Raw genomic sequence first — 18,583 nt, 5'->3', positions numbered from 1 at the left:
TGCTTTTAGACCAGGGCAAAGATGCAAGGGGAGGAATGTGCAGTAGCCTTAGAGATGAGCCTGGAGAGCTGGAACTGCATCTGTGGCCAGTGCAGGCTTTGCATGTCATGCTCTACCTGATGCTAGTGATCCTGCCATCAATAGAAAGGATAGGAAATAAATATCTTACTCTCTAAGAGATTTTATTCTGCTTTTTTACTAATGAAGAAGACCTGCAAAAATTGTACCAGATGTATCAGAATATAATGATTTGTTTATTATGTGCTCACATGCAGACAGAAGAGTTTATCCCATAAAGTACTGAGAGCCTGTTTGAAGATTTGCTGTCCTAATGGCCGTGTATAGCCAGGCATACTTCAATATTCAGTTTTGAAAAATCTGAAAATACTAAGCTGTGGTCCCTTTGTGGCAGGTTTTCAGAGCTGGCTGCTAGCCCCCCACACTGGAACACTGAAGCCCAGCCCAGCCTGACTTTTGCCTGCTGCACAGAGATGGGTTCAGAGCAGCCTGCTCACGTTCAGCCCTCCTCACTGATGCCTCCTGAGCACACTGACATTCCTGATTCCATACAATAGCTAGTTTGTAAAGCAAATTAGCTTCCCCCAGGGAAGAAGCTGTGTCATCTTCTTGGTATAGCTGGTGTCTTGTGTATCATGGGTGCCACTGGAATCTCATAATAATTAAATCTGACACTTTGAGGGATCGGCACAGCATGAAGCACACTACGTGGGAGCTTGTTACAAATAAAGGCATCAGCTTAACTCTCAGCTAGAGCTGCCATAAATTGGTGAACACAGATGTCTGATCTGTCTAACTGTGTGCCTTTAGTTAACAGTACCAGCCACAATTAGACACTAATTGAGCATTTGCTGTTTATAAAAAAGATCTCCCTCTCATTAAACTTTGTATTCATATTGTTGTCCTCTGGGAGCAACTCATTACGCTGCTCTGGGATTCCCACTGCTCTGACGAGGAGCAGCAGTCAGTAGGGATCACAGTGGAAATTAATAGTCCAGAAAGAGCAGATCCAGCAGACACAAAAGGGCATAAAGCAAATCATGTGATCTAAAGATCTGCTGTCCTGCTAATTGCTCTGCCCAAGAAGAAATAAGCCTGTTGCCAACGATCCAGTATGGGATAGCCCAGTTGTGAGAATCCCTAGCATGGAAAGAAACATACCTTGCACTGAATTGTCAACCCTAGAAAAGCAAACATTTGAGTCAGTGCAGATCATTTCTTATTTATCTGCCCCACAGGTGTAAATGAAAAGCAGGAATGAAGAGGAAAGGCTCTGAGCTCTTCTGGCAGGGCACAGGACATGGACAGCAAGGGGATGATGATGAGGACCTAGCACAGGACTGTGTTCTTCCCTTCTGCATAGTAAAAAACCCCACAGATATAGCCCAAATCCATAATTTACTCCATTACCTGTGAACAGCTCAACATAGGCCATAAGGAAAGATCAGTCTTTCCCCTGAAGGGACAATTCATATTGCAGTGATGGTTGCCTGTTTACTGATATGTAATTGGTTTATTTTTATCTTTTGAGTGTGTGTGATCTTTGTGATGATTTTGGAATTACATTGTGAAGTGAGAAGATGCAGCAGGTAGTTACATCCTGACAGCTTCAGCATCAGTCTCCTTGCTGCTGTGCCCTTTACTTTCACCCAGTTAACATGAGTGCACTTATATCCATGCAGCTGTGACCATCTATGTGTTGGAAGGGACACCTCCAGAACGTATTTACCAAGTAGATGCAGCTGATCCTGAAAATGCAAAACTCAAAGTAAGTTGAATTAAACAAAAAACTCCAGAGATGATGCAATCTGCCCTGTCTGAAATGTGCATTACCATAGTCTTTCAACAACTTCCTTTCTTATCAGAAACACAAGAAAAACTTTAATCTGGGAAAAAAAGAAACATTCTTGATACTAAATTAAAAAAAAAAAACAGCCTTAATGTTTGGACAGAAACTATATTTTAAGTTCTCAGCCTTCCAAAATTAAGGGATATTGAAGACAGAGCTTAGTATAGTTAATCAGGGAGACAGTAGAAATTGTGAATTTAAAATTTAAAAAAGGCTTACAAAATGTTTCTTGTAGATGAGAATGACTAAAACTAAAGAAAATTTTAAACCTTTTGTATCACAATGTACATTCTTTTAAATGAGACAGTAAGGAAATCACTTAACAAGGCAAATGAATATCAGGTTTTCAACAATCCCAGGACAAACTGTGACCTTCAGTTACAAAAAGTGTGTTGGCTGATCTGAAAATATTCTTTTATTCAGGAAAAGTTTTGGAAAATGATAAGTTGGTAGCTAGGGAAAAGTAACTGGACTTAGCTAAGAATGATATTGGATCTTTGCTTTATTTACTTTGGCTTTATAAAATACAATGCATTCAAGAACTGAACCTGGAGATGCCATTTTGATGTTCAGGGTTTTTCAAGAAAGCAATTATCTTGAGTCTGTTCTCAGCCTTTGCTCAGTCAAACGAGCTGGGGAGGAGGGAGGCAGAGCTGTGGGGGTTCAGCTCTGCCTTGTGTGCCAAAGAATGGCAGAATGGCAGTGAGTTCCTTTGCCTCCCAACCCTGACACATCTGAGGCATAAGAAGCTGCCAATAAAGAAGTGCTGTTACATTCTTGGACAGATCTGCTCAGTGGCTTTTGCAGGTTATTTGCAAGGTGCATGACCCTCTGTAACTTGTTCTGCTCTACAAGGCAAGAAATGAATGAATGGAGGGATGTTTAAAGATAAAAAGACTAACTTCTTGTTCTCTTCATTTCAGTATTCACTGCTTCCTGCAACAGTGCCATTCTCCATCAGGGAAAGTGGAGCCATCTTTTCCACTAAAACGTTTGATTATGAGAAAGATCCACATTGGTGAGAATGCATTTTATTCCCATGGCCTATTAGCTTATAGTATTCAAAGAAATGTTTTCTGACATACACAGAATGATTCTTGTTCTGTTTTTCTTATTTAACAGGTACTTTTTAAATATAACAGTGACAGATCCAAACGGACTCAACTCAACTAAAACAGTGAATATAAATATAATTAACATTGATGATGAAAGTCCTTACTTTACCACGTGAGTCAAAATTTTCAATTGCACTCCAAATGCAGATGTTTTCTCAGGTTAACTGCTTTGCCACCAGTGGGAGGGTTTAACATAAGGGCAAATAACTATGACAACAAAGTAATTCTGGAAAAAAGTATTTTAATTTTGTTATGATTCCTATTCTTATACTGGAAAGCTTTGTCCTAATGTCCCTAATTTATTCTTATTGTATTCTTAATAGTATTCTTATTTGTCTTCTTAATTTATATTCTTAGTAGTTTAAAGTTTTCCAGGCTGTGCCTTCACACTAAGAACAGCCAAACAAACTTGTTTTACTTGTTAGCATTTACAGAGGTTAAAGTTATGCAAAGGCCTGTGGACAAGTTCAGACAAGGAGATTAATTTCACCTAGTGTGAATACAATCATATTGAGTTTGCTCCTTATGCAGGTGTGCATTTCACCATCAATGTGTTTGTTCATGCAGAAATGTCTAGACATAAAAAGATCTCCTTTTTGATCAGTCTTCCTCTTCCCAGACACACTTGTAAACAATCCCAGTGATCTTTCAAACACAGTTGTCTCTTACTGTGTCATAAGCAGGAAATTGTGTCATAACACACAAGTCAGAAATTGCTTTTGAAGACTAAAGGAGTCAGAATATACTGAGAATTTGGAAAAATGGGAATGAATATGCATGTGCTACAAGCAGGCTGTTTTGCTGTGGAAAGCACAATGGATGGTTGTTTCTGAAGCAGAGCTTGGCAATTATTACAGTTGATCTGACTCTGTTGTTGATTTATCTTTGTCACTTGCATGAGACACTGATGGGAGTCAAGGCACTGTCATTGTCTCTCCTGATTGTGTGATTCTACAAGGTCCCTGCTGAGAGTATTTGTGATTACTCCTCTCCTGCCATCTCTACAAAAGTGAAGATAGAATAGCACCTGGGGCCTGCCAGGAGATTCCAGCACTTGTTCAGAACAATCCTCTGGGTGTTGTCTCAACCCAGGGCAATGCATGGCTCCTGGGATGAGACCAGTGATCTGGACCTTGATGGATAAAGGGGTGAAGAATCTGAAGAAACAAAAGAATTAAATGTTGGAAATAGGCATGAATTGTGGTGTTGTTCATGACGTTTTTACTACCTACTTAATGCTTGAACCTCACGTCTGCAATAAACAAGAATATTAATAGCTCACTCCACGTTACTGTACTTCTGCAAGCAGGGCAAATCCTCTTCCAGTGCCAATGTCTGCACATTGTGTTCTAGACTGATTATTCCCTCCTAATGTTGCCATTTCTGTGTATTTATCCTTGTGTCTGGAATGCTTAAAGAGCTTTTAAATATTTATCTACTTATTTGAATTAGTGAAAGCTGCAGTGACTTGAGAATCTGTAACACCTAAGACTCATATGGCACAAATACAGTCTGGTATTTGTTTGAATCTTCTCCCTTTTATATTCATACTGTAGATCAAAAAAGGCAGCTCAGTTTGTAAAGAATTTTAGATTAAATTGCACTTCATAATCTATCCTTAATATGCACATGCATGTCCTGTGCCCTGCTACACTGTGAGCTGCATGCTGGGGCTAAGTACTTCCTGACACTGTAATAATTAGTGCTGGGGTAAGAGCTGGGGAAACTTGAGGAGTTAGCAAATCTCCTTTATCTTACCCCAATCATATCTGTCAAGAACAGTTTCAAAGGGTCTTTTTAATTCTTCCCATAGTATGTGCAAGCACATCTGGTTTTGGTGTTCACAACACTGCTCAGGCATTCAGCCTTTTGAAATTGTTGCTGTTAAAATCAATGGAAAATTTGTGGAGTCAGGAAAACAAAGGGGAAGACAAGAAAACAAACATATGCTTCCTTTGCAATTACATTGCAGTGACTAAAAGGTCTGCTTGAACCATTCTGTGAAAGCCACTGGCAGGTGGCAGACAGATGGACAGCAGGACACAGACAGAGCTGTGTAAGAAGTGGCCCCAACTCCTCCCCAGCTGAACTGGTGCTTTGTGCTATGGGGATGTGCTCAGCTATGTCCCACTTCTTCCCAAAATATCTAGTGGGGATGGGATAAGGACCAGGTTGCAGAAGGGTTGGCAGGGCTGAGAGGGTGTAGCTCTGGTGAGTGCTCACAGAAAGGTTGGAGTTGGGATTCCAGTTCCAATTCTAGGGAATTTCCTACCTTGGGCCAAAACTAGTTAGAGCTGTGAGAGTGAGTGGCATTTGTTTCTTTCTGTGTGATTCTGGAAGTAACAGGAGAACAAGGAAGGATGGGATTCAATGCCAAGACTGAGGTAGAGGCATCATAAATAACTGACACAACAAGCTTCATAAACTCCTTGTTTTCTTCTGGCTGTAAGTTAGATGTTTTTACTGGGAAAATCCCATGTAATTTCTCTCCTGTATGCTTGCCTCTTTTCATATGAACTGACAGAACAGTTGAAGACAGTGTGTCTTCTTAAGCATTTTTAAAATTGCAAGTGGAGATCTTGAGATGTGGGATCTTGTGTTCTGTCTCTGCAATTCTCTGCTCCAATTGCTAAGTGCCCCATGATGTCTGTCTTCAAAGAACAGCAAAGGACTCGTTTTTTTTGTACTGAGAACTACAGACCAGTCAATTACCTAAGTGGCAACATAGGGTGTTTTAAAAGAACTTCTAATGCTTTTTTAACTCTTGAGGAACTTCAACTCCCTTTGAGCTCTAGAATCAGGGGACGTGTGTGTATCCATGTGTGTTTGGGTAATGTAAATCAGTCTTCTGAAATTCCTTGCACCATTTTTGTGTCCTGGCCCATGCCTATTTTTGCATGAGGTTCAAATACTAAAACTGTCCACCTGAGTACCTATGTGAACATCAAACTGCAACCCCTGTAAGCAATCCTGCACAATTGCCTGTCAGGCTGTATCTGACCTATAAAACTCCATTCATGGGAAATTTGGGAGCATTGGCATACCAAACAGCAGCAGTAGAGAACCATTTTCCCAATGTAAAATGCATCAGATGACAGATGCTGCTGGGAGTTTGAGGCATGTTCATCTGTTAGGCACCCAGAAGAGTTGTCCTTCCTGCCTTCGCCTACTGAAGCCACAACTCAGTTTTTCTGTAATACTGTGGCTCCCCAGAAGGCTCCAACATTGATTCCAGAAGATGATTAACTACATTACTTATGCAATTTTTGCTTTTCTCTTGCAAAATGAAGGAATTAAAGCAAATGGCTTTATGAGCTGGTGGCTCTGTAGGGAGATGGATGGCAAGACTTAACCACCCCTACCTCTTCATCTTCCATGGTTCCATGAAAGTCAAATTGCTTTTACTGTGGAAAAGTTGCAGAGGAAGAACACTTACTTGTGTGGCTGTGTCATGCTTTGTGGACACATGCCAGTTCAGCTTCTGCTACATGTCCAGCAGGCAGAAACAATGGCTGGAACATTTATCCAGGCATGCAAATACCCCAGCATGGCCATGACCCTGCTGCTACTGTTGGCTTCTCAGCTAAGTCTGTAATCAGCTACCCTTATAAACAGTTGCATGTTTTGCTGAATATTATTTTATAGAAAACAAAGAATCTACAGGATTCCAGAGGAGCAAAGCCCAGGCACCATTGTTGCCAATATAACAGCGAAAGATCCTGATGATGAAGATTCTCCCAGCAGACTTTTCTACAGCATCCAGTCACCTGACAGATATTTTTCCATAAATCCAGGTCAGAAAAACAAAAATGAGACTTCTGTGAATGTCTACTTTGGAGAAATTATTTTTGCCTTAGTTTAAAGTAGGTTTACTTTATTTAGTGACTCTCTGTAACAATAAGAAATGCTCAGTCCCTTATTAGGGTCAAATTCTTTGGTCAGCCGACCAAGACTTGGTAAGATATCTTGAAGAAAGTAGACCAAAGGTGACTTCTCAACAAATATTGACTTGTGGCTGGAGGGTGATGGTTCCTTGGGTGGAAGTAAGATTGCTGACTTATTTTTAATCTTTGAGGACTACAGTGACCCTTCTGGGGCTCTTGAAACAGCTGCAGGTAGTTAGACTGATGTTCTCCCTCCTGTCTAAAGTCCTCTCTAGCACTGAAATGCACAGCAAATCTACACTTCAAGTTCATTGTTCCATTCACTACCCTCCTCAGGCAAGACCATCCAGAAGAGTCCCCTTGTCATGGTGATCTTGTCTTCTTCATGCTCTCTGGGGTCTGTAAATCTGTTCCCCAGGGAATTTTCCTCCAGGGCTGGCATTCGCTGACAGCTTTGCTTCTTGTCTGATAGTGCTTTAGAACTGTTTATCACAGTTGTAAGAAGTGCCACACAACACAGTGCTGTGGAGGATCAGGATGATCTTTAAATGCTTTGGATTCCCTATGCCCTTTGGCCTTGTATTGCCATCTTCCTCCTCAATTACACTCCAAAATGCAGAGGATGTATGCATTCTTCTTTTAACTCCTTCGTGCTCTGGGAATAATACTTGTACTGTGCCATAAAAATCTTCTATTTTTAACAGAGGCTAACACAAGTGAAAAAAAAATATTGAGTGAGTGGCTGACCAGAGCACTTGGCACAGTCTGTCAGAGCTCTGTTGATGTGTGAGTAGATTCGGAGGTGCTGAAAGATGCTTGAACCATAACAGTGGAAAGGGAAACTGTCTTACTAGCTAGGGAGAAAGGACAGCACAGGCATTAGCAGCTCGTTGTCCTTGATACTCCGTGAATGCACTCAACTCTGGCTTGCACTAGAAGCTTAAGAGTAAGGGAAACCTAAATGCTTTGCAAGTCCTCTGCTGAGGCCTCCCAAGGTGTATTTTTCATGGTATCTAGCCATTAATCTTACCCAGAATGTTCAGAGCCATATTGTATCACTCAAAAAGAACCCCTAAACCAGCCATGATTTGCACAGAACTGAAGAGATTTTATTCTGCTACCAGTCTGTTGAGCTGCCCTGCCCTCTTGCACATACACCATGAGGGTTTGTTGCTTCCCCCCACGGTGGATGTCTGAGTTCTGGCTGCTGTCTGACAGGCACTGGGGTGCTGCAGGTGAGCAGGAGGATGGACCGGGATGCTCTGCCGCTGCGGCTCCACCCGAACATCTCGCTGACGGTGCGGGTGGAGGACGGCCCCAGCAGCAGTGAGATGCAGATCACAGTCATCCTTGATGATGTCAATGACAACCCACCAGAATGCAATCCTTCTGCCTTCAGGTAGGGACTCTCCTCCTCGCCTTGGAGCCTTGCTGCTCCAGACTAGTGTGCACACTAGGACACGTCCCCAGACCTACAGCTGGAGGATCAAGTGGACATTGATCATCAGCCTGCCCATTCTACAGGGCCATTGTCCACCACGACACATGTGTTATAAATTGCTCACTAAAATCAGGTAGGTCAATCCATAAGGCAATTTATTAGTTCTTTGATAAGGAACAGGCAAAGCAGTGCTGGGGACGTGGGGAGTCTGTGCTCTGCCTGCCCTGCCCTTGGTCACTGCCCCTTTTACAGGCAGGTCCTTGGTGGGCTGTGGCATGCCCCTGTGCTGGGGTCCAAGTCCAAGCAAGCCTGAACATGCTGGCTAGCCCCAAGCAGCAATGGCTACAAGTCCCCACCAGGTCTGGACAAGGCTTGAACACGTTCTCAGGTTACACTCCTAGCGAGCAGGTAACAGCAGGGACAACCTGCTCATGTCCAAACAAGCTCACATTTTCCTTATACATAAAAGTGGATACAATTCATGATTACAGTGAAAAATAATAAAAACAAAAAATTAACAATTTACAACAGAGTGATTTAAACAAACATAATGAAATCATTAAATATTCTTGTGTCTCATGTCCATGCTTTACTTTGGATTCAATATTCTTGTTTATATTGATCCCATTGTGCATTTTCATAATAACACAGATCACTGTGTAACATCTCACACATGGGCCAGATTCTGGCTTGCTTCCTCCATTGTTGCACATTTAGTTCTAGGATTTCCCTTAAAAAATAAATCAATGCTTTGGCCTGTGATATATGAAGAGTTCAGAAGAGTTGCTTTGACAGGAAATATGTTTGTTTTAAACAGGAAAGAAGCAAATGAAAATACAACTCCTGGGACATTTTTTATTGATCTTAGAAATTACTGTAAAGATATTGATGTTGATCCATCAAACAACCAATTTAGCTTCACTGGATTATCTGGTTTTGGAAGCAATAACTTTGTTCTGGATTCCACTGTGTCTGGAAGAATTGTGGTTAGTAATTTGTGGCTTTACGTTAGACTACTACATTAGTGAAGTCAACTAATGAAATATTATAAGGGATTTTTAAAATTCATTGTACAAGAGAAAGTAGGTATGATGTGGAGAATGACTGTTCTGACTGGTTGTGAACTATATACCCCTAGATAGGATACTTTCTAAGGATTCTACAGAATTTAGTGAACAGAGACTGTTTTCTTCAGTTTTAAATAAATGTGCTAGATATGATTGAAAAAATATTCTTTTTTAGGGAGTGTGAAGCACCAACTTTGATATGGATAAACAGAGAAATTTGATGCCATTTCATACCCATTTACTCATGACAGACTGTGGAAAATCCTTGCTATTCAGCATGAAGAATTTAAGTACTTGAGAAATCTCACACTCAGTATCTCAGTAATTGGTCAGAATCGTAAAACCACTTTGAGTGGCAAAGTTTCACAAAAGTGTGGTGGGATTTGCACTTCTGTGATTTTGCATGTCAAAATATGAATTCCTTATGCTGATAGCTGCTGGCAAACTTGCATTGGCCAGAACCCCACCAGTTCCTGGACATGTGCAATGGTAGTTATTTTTTTGCTTTAAAAAGAACTGTGGGCAGCTACAGTAAAAGAGAAACAACAAAAAATAGGCATTCTGTTTAGAAGACAAGAGTGCTACAGGAGTAGTAGAATTATTTTGCATGGTTTACTTTAATTTTGGAACTGAGGTTTCCTTGTCAATGAGAACTGCCTTTAGCTGCTTAATCTGCCAACATAAAAAGCATTTCCCTTGCTGCACAGGATATGATTGTTGTCAAGCCTTTAATCCCTGTGTATATAACAGACTATACCAAGTAACCTGTTCCTCCAGAAATCTCCCTGAAGAGACAGCCAGCAGTGGATGCCTGTGTGTTATTCCTGCTGTCCCAAAGTTTATAAGGCTTCCACAGCAAGATAAGGAGCTCAGAAGATTAGGATTTAAATCTGTGCAAGTCACTATTTAGTAACAACTTGGATCCTGGACAAACAGTGGCTGGACCCGATACCTTTTTTTAATGTCTGCAGGCATGAGCTCAAGTAATAACTCAAGCTATCACTGATAGTAATCACTGATTACACAAGTTCTGAATTGACTAGGTAAAAGGTCAAGGCCTTATCATCCAAATTATTAAACTGTCTGCTCTTAAGGGGATGAAATTTTGTTGGCAGAAGTGGGAGCACATAGAAAAAGCCTGGAATTCAATCCTGGAATTGACTATTAGCCTGTGTTATTCCTATAGAACTGTTCTATATACCCAAGGGACAAATCACACTTACAGAATGCTGAAAAGAGTAGTCATCTCCGTGTATACTGTGACTTCATGTATGGAGGTATAAATGTGATTGTGTTCCTTTCTATTTAGATGACTGGAACTGTTGATTTAGAAGACCCAGCTAATCCAGGAGTTGAAGTTTATACTTTGACTGTCAGGGTGCAAGATTCTGCCTATCCTAACTACTCAAGCAAGTATCCCTTTTATATTTCTTTTGATAGTTTTCTGTGCTGTAAAAACATGGAGAGAGGAATGCCATATGTATTTTGAATATATGCATGAGAAAATTTCACAGCCATACTTAACTATGGTTTAATCTTCTGTTATATTTCCAGATATCATCCACATTTATATCAGGATAAAGCCAGTGAATGAATTTCTTCCAGTCTTCCATAATTTATCTTATGTATTTAGTGTTTCAGAAATTACTAAAGGTACAGTAAGTAGCACCTAAATGATAGAAATAATGTTGTCATGTTGTTAAGTGTCTTTTTCCTCCAAATGAATTTTCATATATGTAGATGAGGCAAATGGCTCAAAGTTCCAGTTCAGCTAGGGTCTCACCATACAACCACTTACTACCCTTAAATAGACTAAACTGGCAAAAACTGCAATTGTACAGATGGGAGCTGAGACACAGACAAATTCAGAAATTGCAGAAGAAATCTGTGGCAGTGCCAGGAACTGAACTCAGATGTCTTGTTTTAGACTGTCTTTCTGCTCTTGCTAAATTAGCCTTTTAGAGGGACTGTGGTGGTGCACTGAAACCTTTACAGACTGACACAGACAAATGAGGACTCCCTTGGCCCAGACACAGAGCATTTCTGCTGAGGTTCTCTACACACTCTTGTGTTTTGGTGTTTACTGCTAGCAGCCCATGCACAGGGGAGCCATAACACACCCTGGGGAAATAGTGCTTATTTGCCTTGCTTTATTGTCTTGTGTGAAAAACCCTAAAACAGATCTTCAGTTCAGTTTCATCTGTACCTTCTGTTGCTTTAAATGTTAATGAAATATGGATTTTCTGTCTCTCAGTTGGATCTAGCATTGGAAGAGTGCATGCCACAGACAAGGACTGGCCACCCACTGCCATCACTTACTCCATTGTAGCTGGATCTGGCACCAGGGATTACACAAGTATCTTCTGGATCAGTCCAACAAAAGGAGATGTGAGGATTTTAGCTAGATTAGACTATGAAACAACTCAGAAACATATCTTCACAGTGCAGGCCTCAGACCAAGAGAAATCTACAACAGCATCAGTGAGTAAATCCACTCTACTACTTCACCTTTACCTATATCTTTCTCTCTTCTTCCTAGCAAGAACAGTAAGACATTGGGAAAAGCATCTTGGTCTGTAAAAGGCAACTGAAAACCTGCCCAGTCATATACCACACAGATGAAAGAGGTGTTGTTCACTCAGTGTTGTTTTATTTCTCACAAAAAGGATAAAATAATACTTTAATATTTTTAACTGTGGTGTTTGCTTCTCAGACCTTTTTTCTTATTTTACCCAGACAGTGAAATTGTTTTCTGTGCCCTAGACAGTTTAAGTTATTCTTTATGGCTACAGAGGTACTAGAAAATAGAATAATGACAGGGTCTTTAGGCCAGGTAGCACAATCTAATTGTAGCCATGCTTGGTGGCAAATTCTTTTTGGTGTCTGTGTAGTGTCCCTTGGCCCTCAAACATAGTTTTGATTTTGCTTGTCATTTTTTTCCCTGCAAAGTGTCCAAAGTAATGTCAGATTTATGTTGCAACATATAAGAGCTGTGTTTTCATGTGGTGATACAGAGAGGATGTGGATGGGAGGAGGGCTTGGGTGGGCTCCTGTGTAAGTGTCAGAGGGCCAGCCCAGTGCCCACTTGCCCTGCTGGAGCTGTGCCTTGCCCTGACCATGACCTGCATTTTTCCCTGATGATGTTACCTGGCAGGAGCCAAGACCATGCCAGGTGCCAATATAACCTTTAACAGCAGGGCTGGGCTTAGGTTTTCTGCTCAGACCTATCTTATTCAGATGAAAAAGTGTAGATGCTATATCCACAATGGTATTTATAGTAACTTCTTTCAAAGAAGTTAAAAGTTCAAAGAACTTTCTTTCAAAGAATCCCAATGTCCTTCACAGACAGGCTTCTTTTGACTTCTTCTCCCACTTTCTCCCTTATGACTGCTTTACATTTTTTTTACACCTGTCTTGGGGGTGACACATGTGCAGGTTTGCTTTTCATTCCAGCCAAGCACTACCCATAGAGTTGCTATCTAGGAGGAGTTTAATCTCTTTATCATCTATTAAGTTTCAAGGTGACAATTAATGACAATTGAGCATCAGAAGTTTTTAACAATGTCAAGCTTATCTGTTGCCTGACTAACAGACATTAGAAGAAAGAACTTTGGGAAGGGTAACATTTTTCTTTTAACTAGCTAATCCCAGATGACACCAAACACATCTGGTGTTCCTCAGGGTGCTCCTACCATGCAGGAGGCCATTGCCAGCCTTTCTCTCTCACTGGGAACAGTTTAGAAACACTCTCCCTTCCTTGGATCATACTCCAAATGGTTATTTAATACACTAAGAAGCCTAACTAATGATTATGAAGCAAATTAAGAGTTTTGGGAGTTTAATTATTATGTGGTACTATTATAATTATTTCTCATTTTAACTATAACACAACTCAGGTTGTTCAGACAGACATATCAGCTTGAAAACCCTACATTTTTGGAAGATGGCTCAGGTTACAGAACCTGTTCCCAGAAGAATGCTGATCACAAGAAGAATTTGAAGGACAAATTATCAGATATTTTCTGGCAGGATCTGGGTTGCAAGGGGACTTCAGTGCTCTTCAACAGTTGTTGATCAAAAAAAAACACAAAACAAAATGGGCAAAACCCAACAGTTTCTGAAATTAACAAAATTCTGTCTCAGCACATTGAAGCAGCTTCAGCTTGATATTGCTCTTTTCTTCCAGGTAACTGTGAATGTTTTGGAAGTAAATGATGAAGAACCAGTTTGTTCTCCCAACTTCTTCTCTCTTCAAATCCCAGTCAATTTAGCTGTTGGGACCAATATCAATGGCTTCAGGATTGAATGTCAAGATCGTGATTCTGATCCCAGGTCTTTCCGTTACTTCATTAAGGAAGGTACTGTCACAATGGGCAAGCTGGGAACAGTGAAAAAAAAGTGAATGCTGATAGTTCACTTATATTTATAAGCAAAAATCTAACATAGTTTGTGTATGATTTTTCATGGCGAGCTAGCCATGGTGATCCACAAGTTCTGCACATCATCACATTGATCTTCTCTCTACAAGCTGGCTACTGGTGGTAGCAGCTAGAGCCACTCCCTTGCAAGGCTGGATTGCCTGTCATATTAATTAATAGGCTATTAATTATACAGTAGACAAGAACTTCAGAAAAATGAGCTGGAATTGTGTGCAGTGTCAAATTTCCCTTCCAATTACAGCTGAGTAAATCTTGAGAAACAATGGTAAGTTCTGTATCTCTGTGTCTCTCATCATCACATGGATGCTGGTGCACTGTTCAAAACAACTGCTCAAACCTACATGTTATAAGTCCAAGCTGTATGCAGTAAACCCTCATTTTAAAAATCATGATCAGCTGCATCCACTTGGAGAACTGCAGTGGTATGGGGTGACACTCAGCTTCACAAAAATGGAAACAGCACTCTCTTGGGGCAATTCTTTCTTTTATTGCTGATGTGGCTGCTGTGAAGGAGGGAGCAGATTGTCCAGCTGCCAGTAAAAAGCTGTGGGTGTCAAAACAGAGAATCTCTGTCCTACTGCAGCCCCTTGATGCTGCAGAGGAAGCTTTGCAGATATGGTATTGACACATTAATCCATACAGTGGCTGTGTTAGTACTGTTGGGCTGTGTTAATAAATCACTGTCTGACCACAGGCCCAGTCTGATGATACAGATCTGGGCTGTGTCGTGCATTGGCCTCTGAGCCACAGAGCAGCTCATGGCCCTTTTTGTGCTCTAGAACAGGCATGGCTTTCAAGGACATGTCAACTCTTGATCTCTGTGGCAGCACAAGAGCAAAACCAAAGCATGTTTGCTGCCTCTTCAAGGCTCTGACTTCCTGTATATGTGGTCTAACAGCTGGGGCTGGTGTGCCTGCAGCCTGGGCCATGAGCAGCTCTCCAGCTACTATGGACAGAAAGCAAGGGGTGGGGAGCCAGCATTTCTGTACTCTCTCCCTCCCCAAGGTGCTGACAAAGCAGTGGAGACAATGAGTGCCACTGGATCATTAACTCTCTTCAAAGGCCACTGCCTCTGAGCAGATGGAGAAGGCACAGAGAGGGGCTGGAGCAGCACTCCAGGGACACCCCAGGAGCAGAATGAGCCCTGACACAGTGCAGGGTCCTCACCCCAGCTGGGTGCTGTGGGGTGCTCCCCAGGCTGTAAGCTCAGGTGATTCAGGTGACCTCTTGGGTGCCCTATGGCTCTGAAGTGTTTCCACAGCCTCCTCTCTGCTATGTCCCCATAGAGGTTCTTATTCTAGATTGCAATGCTTTTATGACTGTACTGTTTTAAATTATTTTATATGGTACAAGGAAGATCAAGGAGCCCTTCTTGTCATTGACATTTCACCACACCTCACCACTTGTTACACACATTTACTTTAATGTGGGATTAAAGTAATATTTTTTTTTTCATTTTGGTGTTACCTTTTTGCAGGCAATGAGAACAATCATTTCATCTTTTCCCCAAGTGCTGGCTCCAACATATCTCGTCTGATTCTTGCATCAGGGTTTGACTATGAGAGTGGACTTGATACAAACTGGGTTTACAGTCTGTGTGTCCACATAACAGACGACAATTTATTATCTGCCAGGGACAAAATCACACACCTAATTAAAACTGGAACAGTGGCTTTAACCATCAGGGTTATCCCAAACCCAACTACTGCCACAACCACTACGGTAAGTTCACTAAAAGTTATTTCCATTTCTGCATTTCTTTCACAGACTGATCTCCACAGGAGTAAAGGAAAGAGGATAGAGATGCAAAAGGAGAGCAAAAACCTTGAGTGCATGTAGTCCTGGGAGGTTCTGAGCCCTGTGCTCTTATGATGAAGCCAGAGGTGGTTGATGTGCTTAGTGTCATGAAGGATTAGTCCCAGGTACAGAGTCATAACACGTGTTTTGTATTCCAGTTTCTAAAACAAAAAGGGCAGGAAGCCAAAGAACTGGGCATGCTGCCATTACCATGCAACTGGAAAGTTAAAGATTTTGGCAGCTTTATTAATAAGGAAAGAGCAGGGATTAACCTTTGCCTGGAACCTTAAAATTACCTCATGCATTTTGCACTACCTCTTTTTTTATTCATAGCTATTCACTCCCCCAGCTGCCTTGCAGTTTTGTGTGTTTCTTTATCATTGGAGCACATTAATCTGTGGCTATCAAAGTTGAAACAGACAACAACAACAACAACAACAAATCCTCATCACTTAAAAGGGTCTCTCTTTCAGACCTGAGGTCATTGTCCTGTAAAATTTGGAGCAGCATGTCAGGAACTGCAGCAGTCCAGCACAGCCTCAGTGTGTTGCTGAGGTTTCAGCAGGTTTCAGACAGGAAATCCTGAGGGGTGGGATGGGTCTTTCCTGAGCTCCATGCCCATGTGGTGGCCCACATCTGAGCTGAGGAAGCCTGCCCAGTTTTTGGCAGCACAGGTGGGATCTAACCTTGCACAGCCTGTGGAGTAGTGGGCCTGTAGGGGGCCCTTTGGAGGTCTTTTTCCCAAATTTGTCCTAAACTTGGACACCCAGCAATACTGCTCACCCGTCTGCACAGCCATCCCAGCTGAGCTCAGTCTACCAGTTTAATTTTGAAACTAATTTCCATCAGGCTGATGCAGGACGTGCAGAGAGCTTGCTTTTGTCGAGCCTGTAGATGTGACACAGCCTGAGGGTAGGGACCACTCTGTCTTATCCTTGTGCCACTGACCCCTTGATGCCTTGCTGCACCATCCTCCATCACCCACAGTCCATCCATTCCCTGCCTGCCTGCAGATGGCATTATCCTTTTCTTTCTTGCATTCAGAAATGAAAATATGAGTATCCAAGTGAAGTGGTAGAAGAGGCCTTTGCTGTAAAATGGTCTAGATCTTCTAGAGGCTTCTGGTAACTGAGCCAGAACCAAAGGATCCTGCAAACAGCACATTCAAGTCTGGTTGCTTTGTTATGAAAATGTTTAGATCCAAATTTTCAGACTGATTAATAACCCGGTTCTTATCTAATGCTCTTTAGGGAAGGAATAAATGATTTTTTCACTGCCTTCTACTCCCCCAATTTGAAATGAAAAGTTAAGCTGAATAAACTTACTCTGTATTTCTTTCCCGTGCTTTACCACAAATACAAACAGTCTCAACCACATACCACAGCATTAAATCTGTCTCCCCAGAGATATCAGACTTCCACTTTCAGGCTATTTTCCAGACGAACACTTCCATTACAGCCAGTTCTCCCATCACTACTCTTTACATGTGTTCACTGCAGCAACTCGATGAGTCACACACTGGGAAGCTGGTAGTGTAGAAAAGAAGCCTCATCACAAAAAGTCACTTGTGACTTCAGTTCAGGTGAGGATAAAGTGATGGTGGTGATACTGAGATTATTTGAGTGTTTCTCTAAGGATTGGATGTATCTTTTTTTGACAGACTAAATAGGTTATTTTAAAATTATCCTTAAACTGAAAAGAAATAGATACCCCTCGCAATTTCATACTCAATGTGATTACAAATGTCTTGCAGAAAATTAAATAAAAACTTCAATATAGTAGATGATCTAAAGCTAATAGTACCCCACTAGGTAATGAACTAGGTAAATTAGTGATTTCTGAAATGTGTGAGGATAGTTTCATGGTGGGACTTTAATGAATGAGCTACTAGCACCAAGTGATGTGCCAGCTCAGAGATGTGTCTCCTGACACAGGAAGATGTGGGAGATTGCAACTGCTCAGGAGGTGTGTTTTTTCCTTCTGGAACAAGTCACTGGTGAAAAAGAAGGAGTTCCATTTCTTTTTATACAATAACCCAGTTTCTTAGGGTTCAACTCCTCTTACGAAGCAGGCTGAATGATCACTGCAGTGAAGATGACCTACTTCCAGTTTTGCCTTAGGTAACAAGAAAACATTATCTCAGTAAAGACAGTATTCCCAAACTTGACACCCTCCAACTGTGTGCTCACAACCTCCTGGGCAACCTGAGGCTTTTAAACTCCACCACGACCTGCTTGTTTTAAAATAAGGTATTGAAATATGGTCTGGAACCTCCTCTTTTCCTTGTGGACGGGTTCCATTTCACCTGCATTTGGCTGGTCCAGGAGCTCAGTGGTCCATCCCAGCCATCTGAGCTGCCCTGGCAGACACACGGGATGAATCACTGCCTGCCTCCACCTCCCTGTGCCCATCATCTGCAGAGCCCTGGGGCAAGCTCAGTCTGGGTGCCTCAGTGCAACAGTTCAGCCAGATGAAAGATGATGTTGGTGTCAGTATGCAGCTTTGAGGAACTCTTCCTGTCTTGTTTTAAAAGCCTGGCTTCACTGTTGTGACCAAAGAGGAGAACCTGTACTCTGGGTCGGCGTGGTACGTGCCATTCACCATCACCCTGGGCAGCTTGCTGCTCCTCGGGCTGCTGGGCTACCTGGGGCTGCTGCTGCTGGCCTGGCTCTGCACCCACTGCCCCCCACGGTGAGTCCCCCAAGGGAACCCTGGCAATGCCAGCAGCACCTGGCAATGACAGAGATGGCTCAGGCCTTTCAGCTGTGAGGATATTAAATCTTTTATAGCAGTATGTCCTGTGCTGCAGTAAATGCTAACACCAGGTACAGTATTGGGTGTTAATGACATGAACTCAAGGAAATGTGTCCATGGCATTTTTTTTCCATGGGTTTAGTTAGCAGAAGGTAGAAGTGGACATTAACATTAGCAGAAGGTAGAAGTGGAATTAGCAATTATAACCTCTAAAGGCAG

General features: G+C 41.8%; 1 protein-coding gene across 1 annotated transcript in view; it reads left to right on the top strand.

The window, feature by feature from the left end:
* The window catches only part of CDHR3 (cadherin related family member 3), a 33,843-nt gene that overhangs the window by 8,506 nt on the left and 6,754 nt on the right, over nt 1–18,583 (top strand). Inside the window, exons 4-15 of the mRNA XM_079303713.1 lie at nt 1,701–1,786; nt 2,791–2,885; nt 2,990–3,094; nt 6,628–6,776; nt 8,085–8,265; nt 9,125–9,293; nt 10,684–10,783; nt 10,929–11,027; nt 11,629–11,855; nt 13,561–13,732; nt 15,291–15,535; nt 18,144–18,301. Coding sequence (XP_079159839.1) covers nt 1,701–1,786; nt 2,791–2,885; nt 2,990–3,094; nt 6,628–6,776; nt 8,085–8,265; nt 9,125–9,293; nt 10,684–10,783; nt 10,929–11,027; nt 11,629–11,855; nt 13,561–13,732; nt 15,291–15,535; nt 18,144–18,301 — 1,786 coding nt within the window. The remainder of the gene's footprint in view (nt 1–1,700; nt 1,787–2,790; nt 2,886–2,989; nt 3,095–6,627; nt 6,777–8,084; nt 8,266–9,124; nt 9,294–10,683; nt 10,784–10,928; nt 11,028–11,628; nt 11,856–13,560; nt 13,733–15,290; nt 15,536–18,143; nt 18,302–18,583) is intronic.

The sequence above is a fragment of the Erithacus rubecula genome (genome assembly GCF_903797595.1).
Source record: "Erithacus rubecula genome assembly, chromosome: 4".
Classification (NCBI taxonomy): domain Eukaryota; kingdom Metazoa; phylum Chordata; class Aves; order Passeriformes; family Muscicapidae; genus Erithacus; species Erithacus rubecula.
This window is presented reverse-complemented; position numbering and strand designations above follow the sequence as displayed.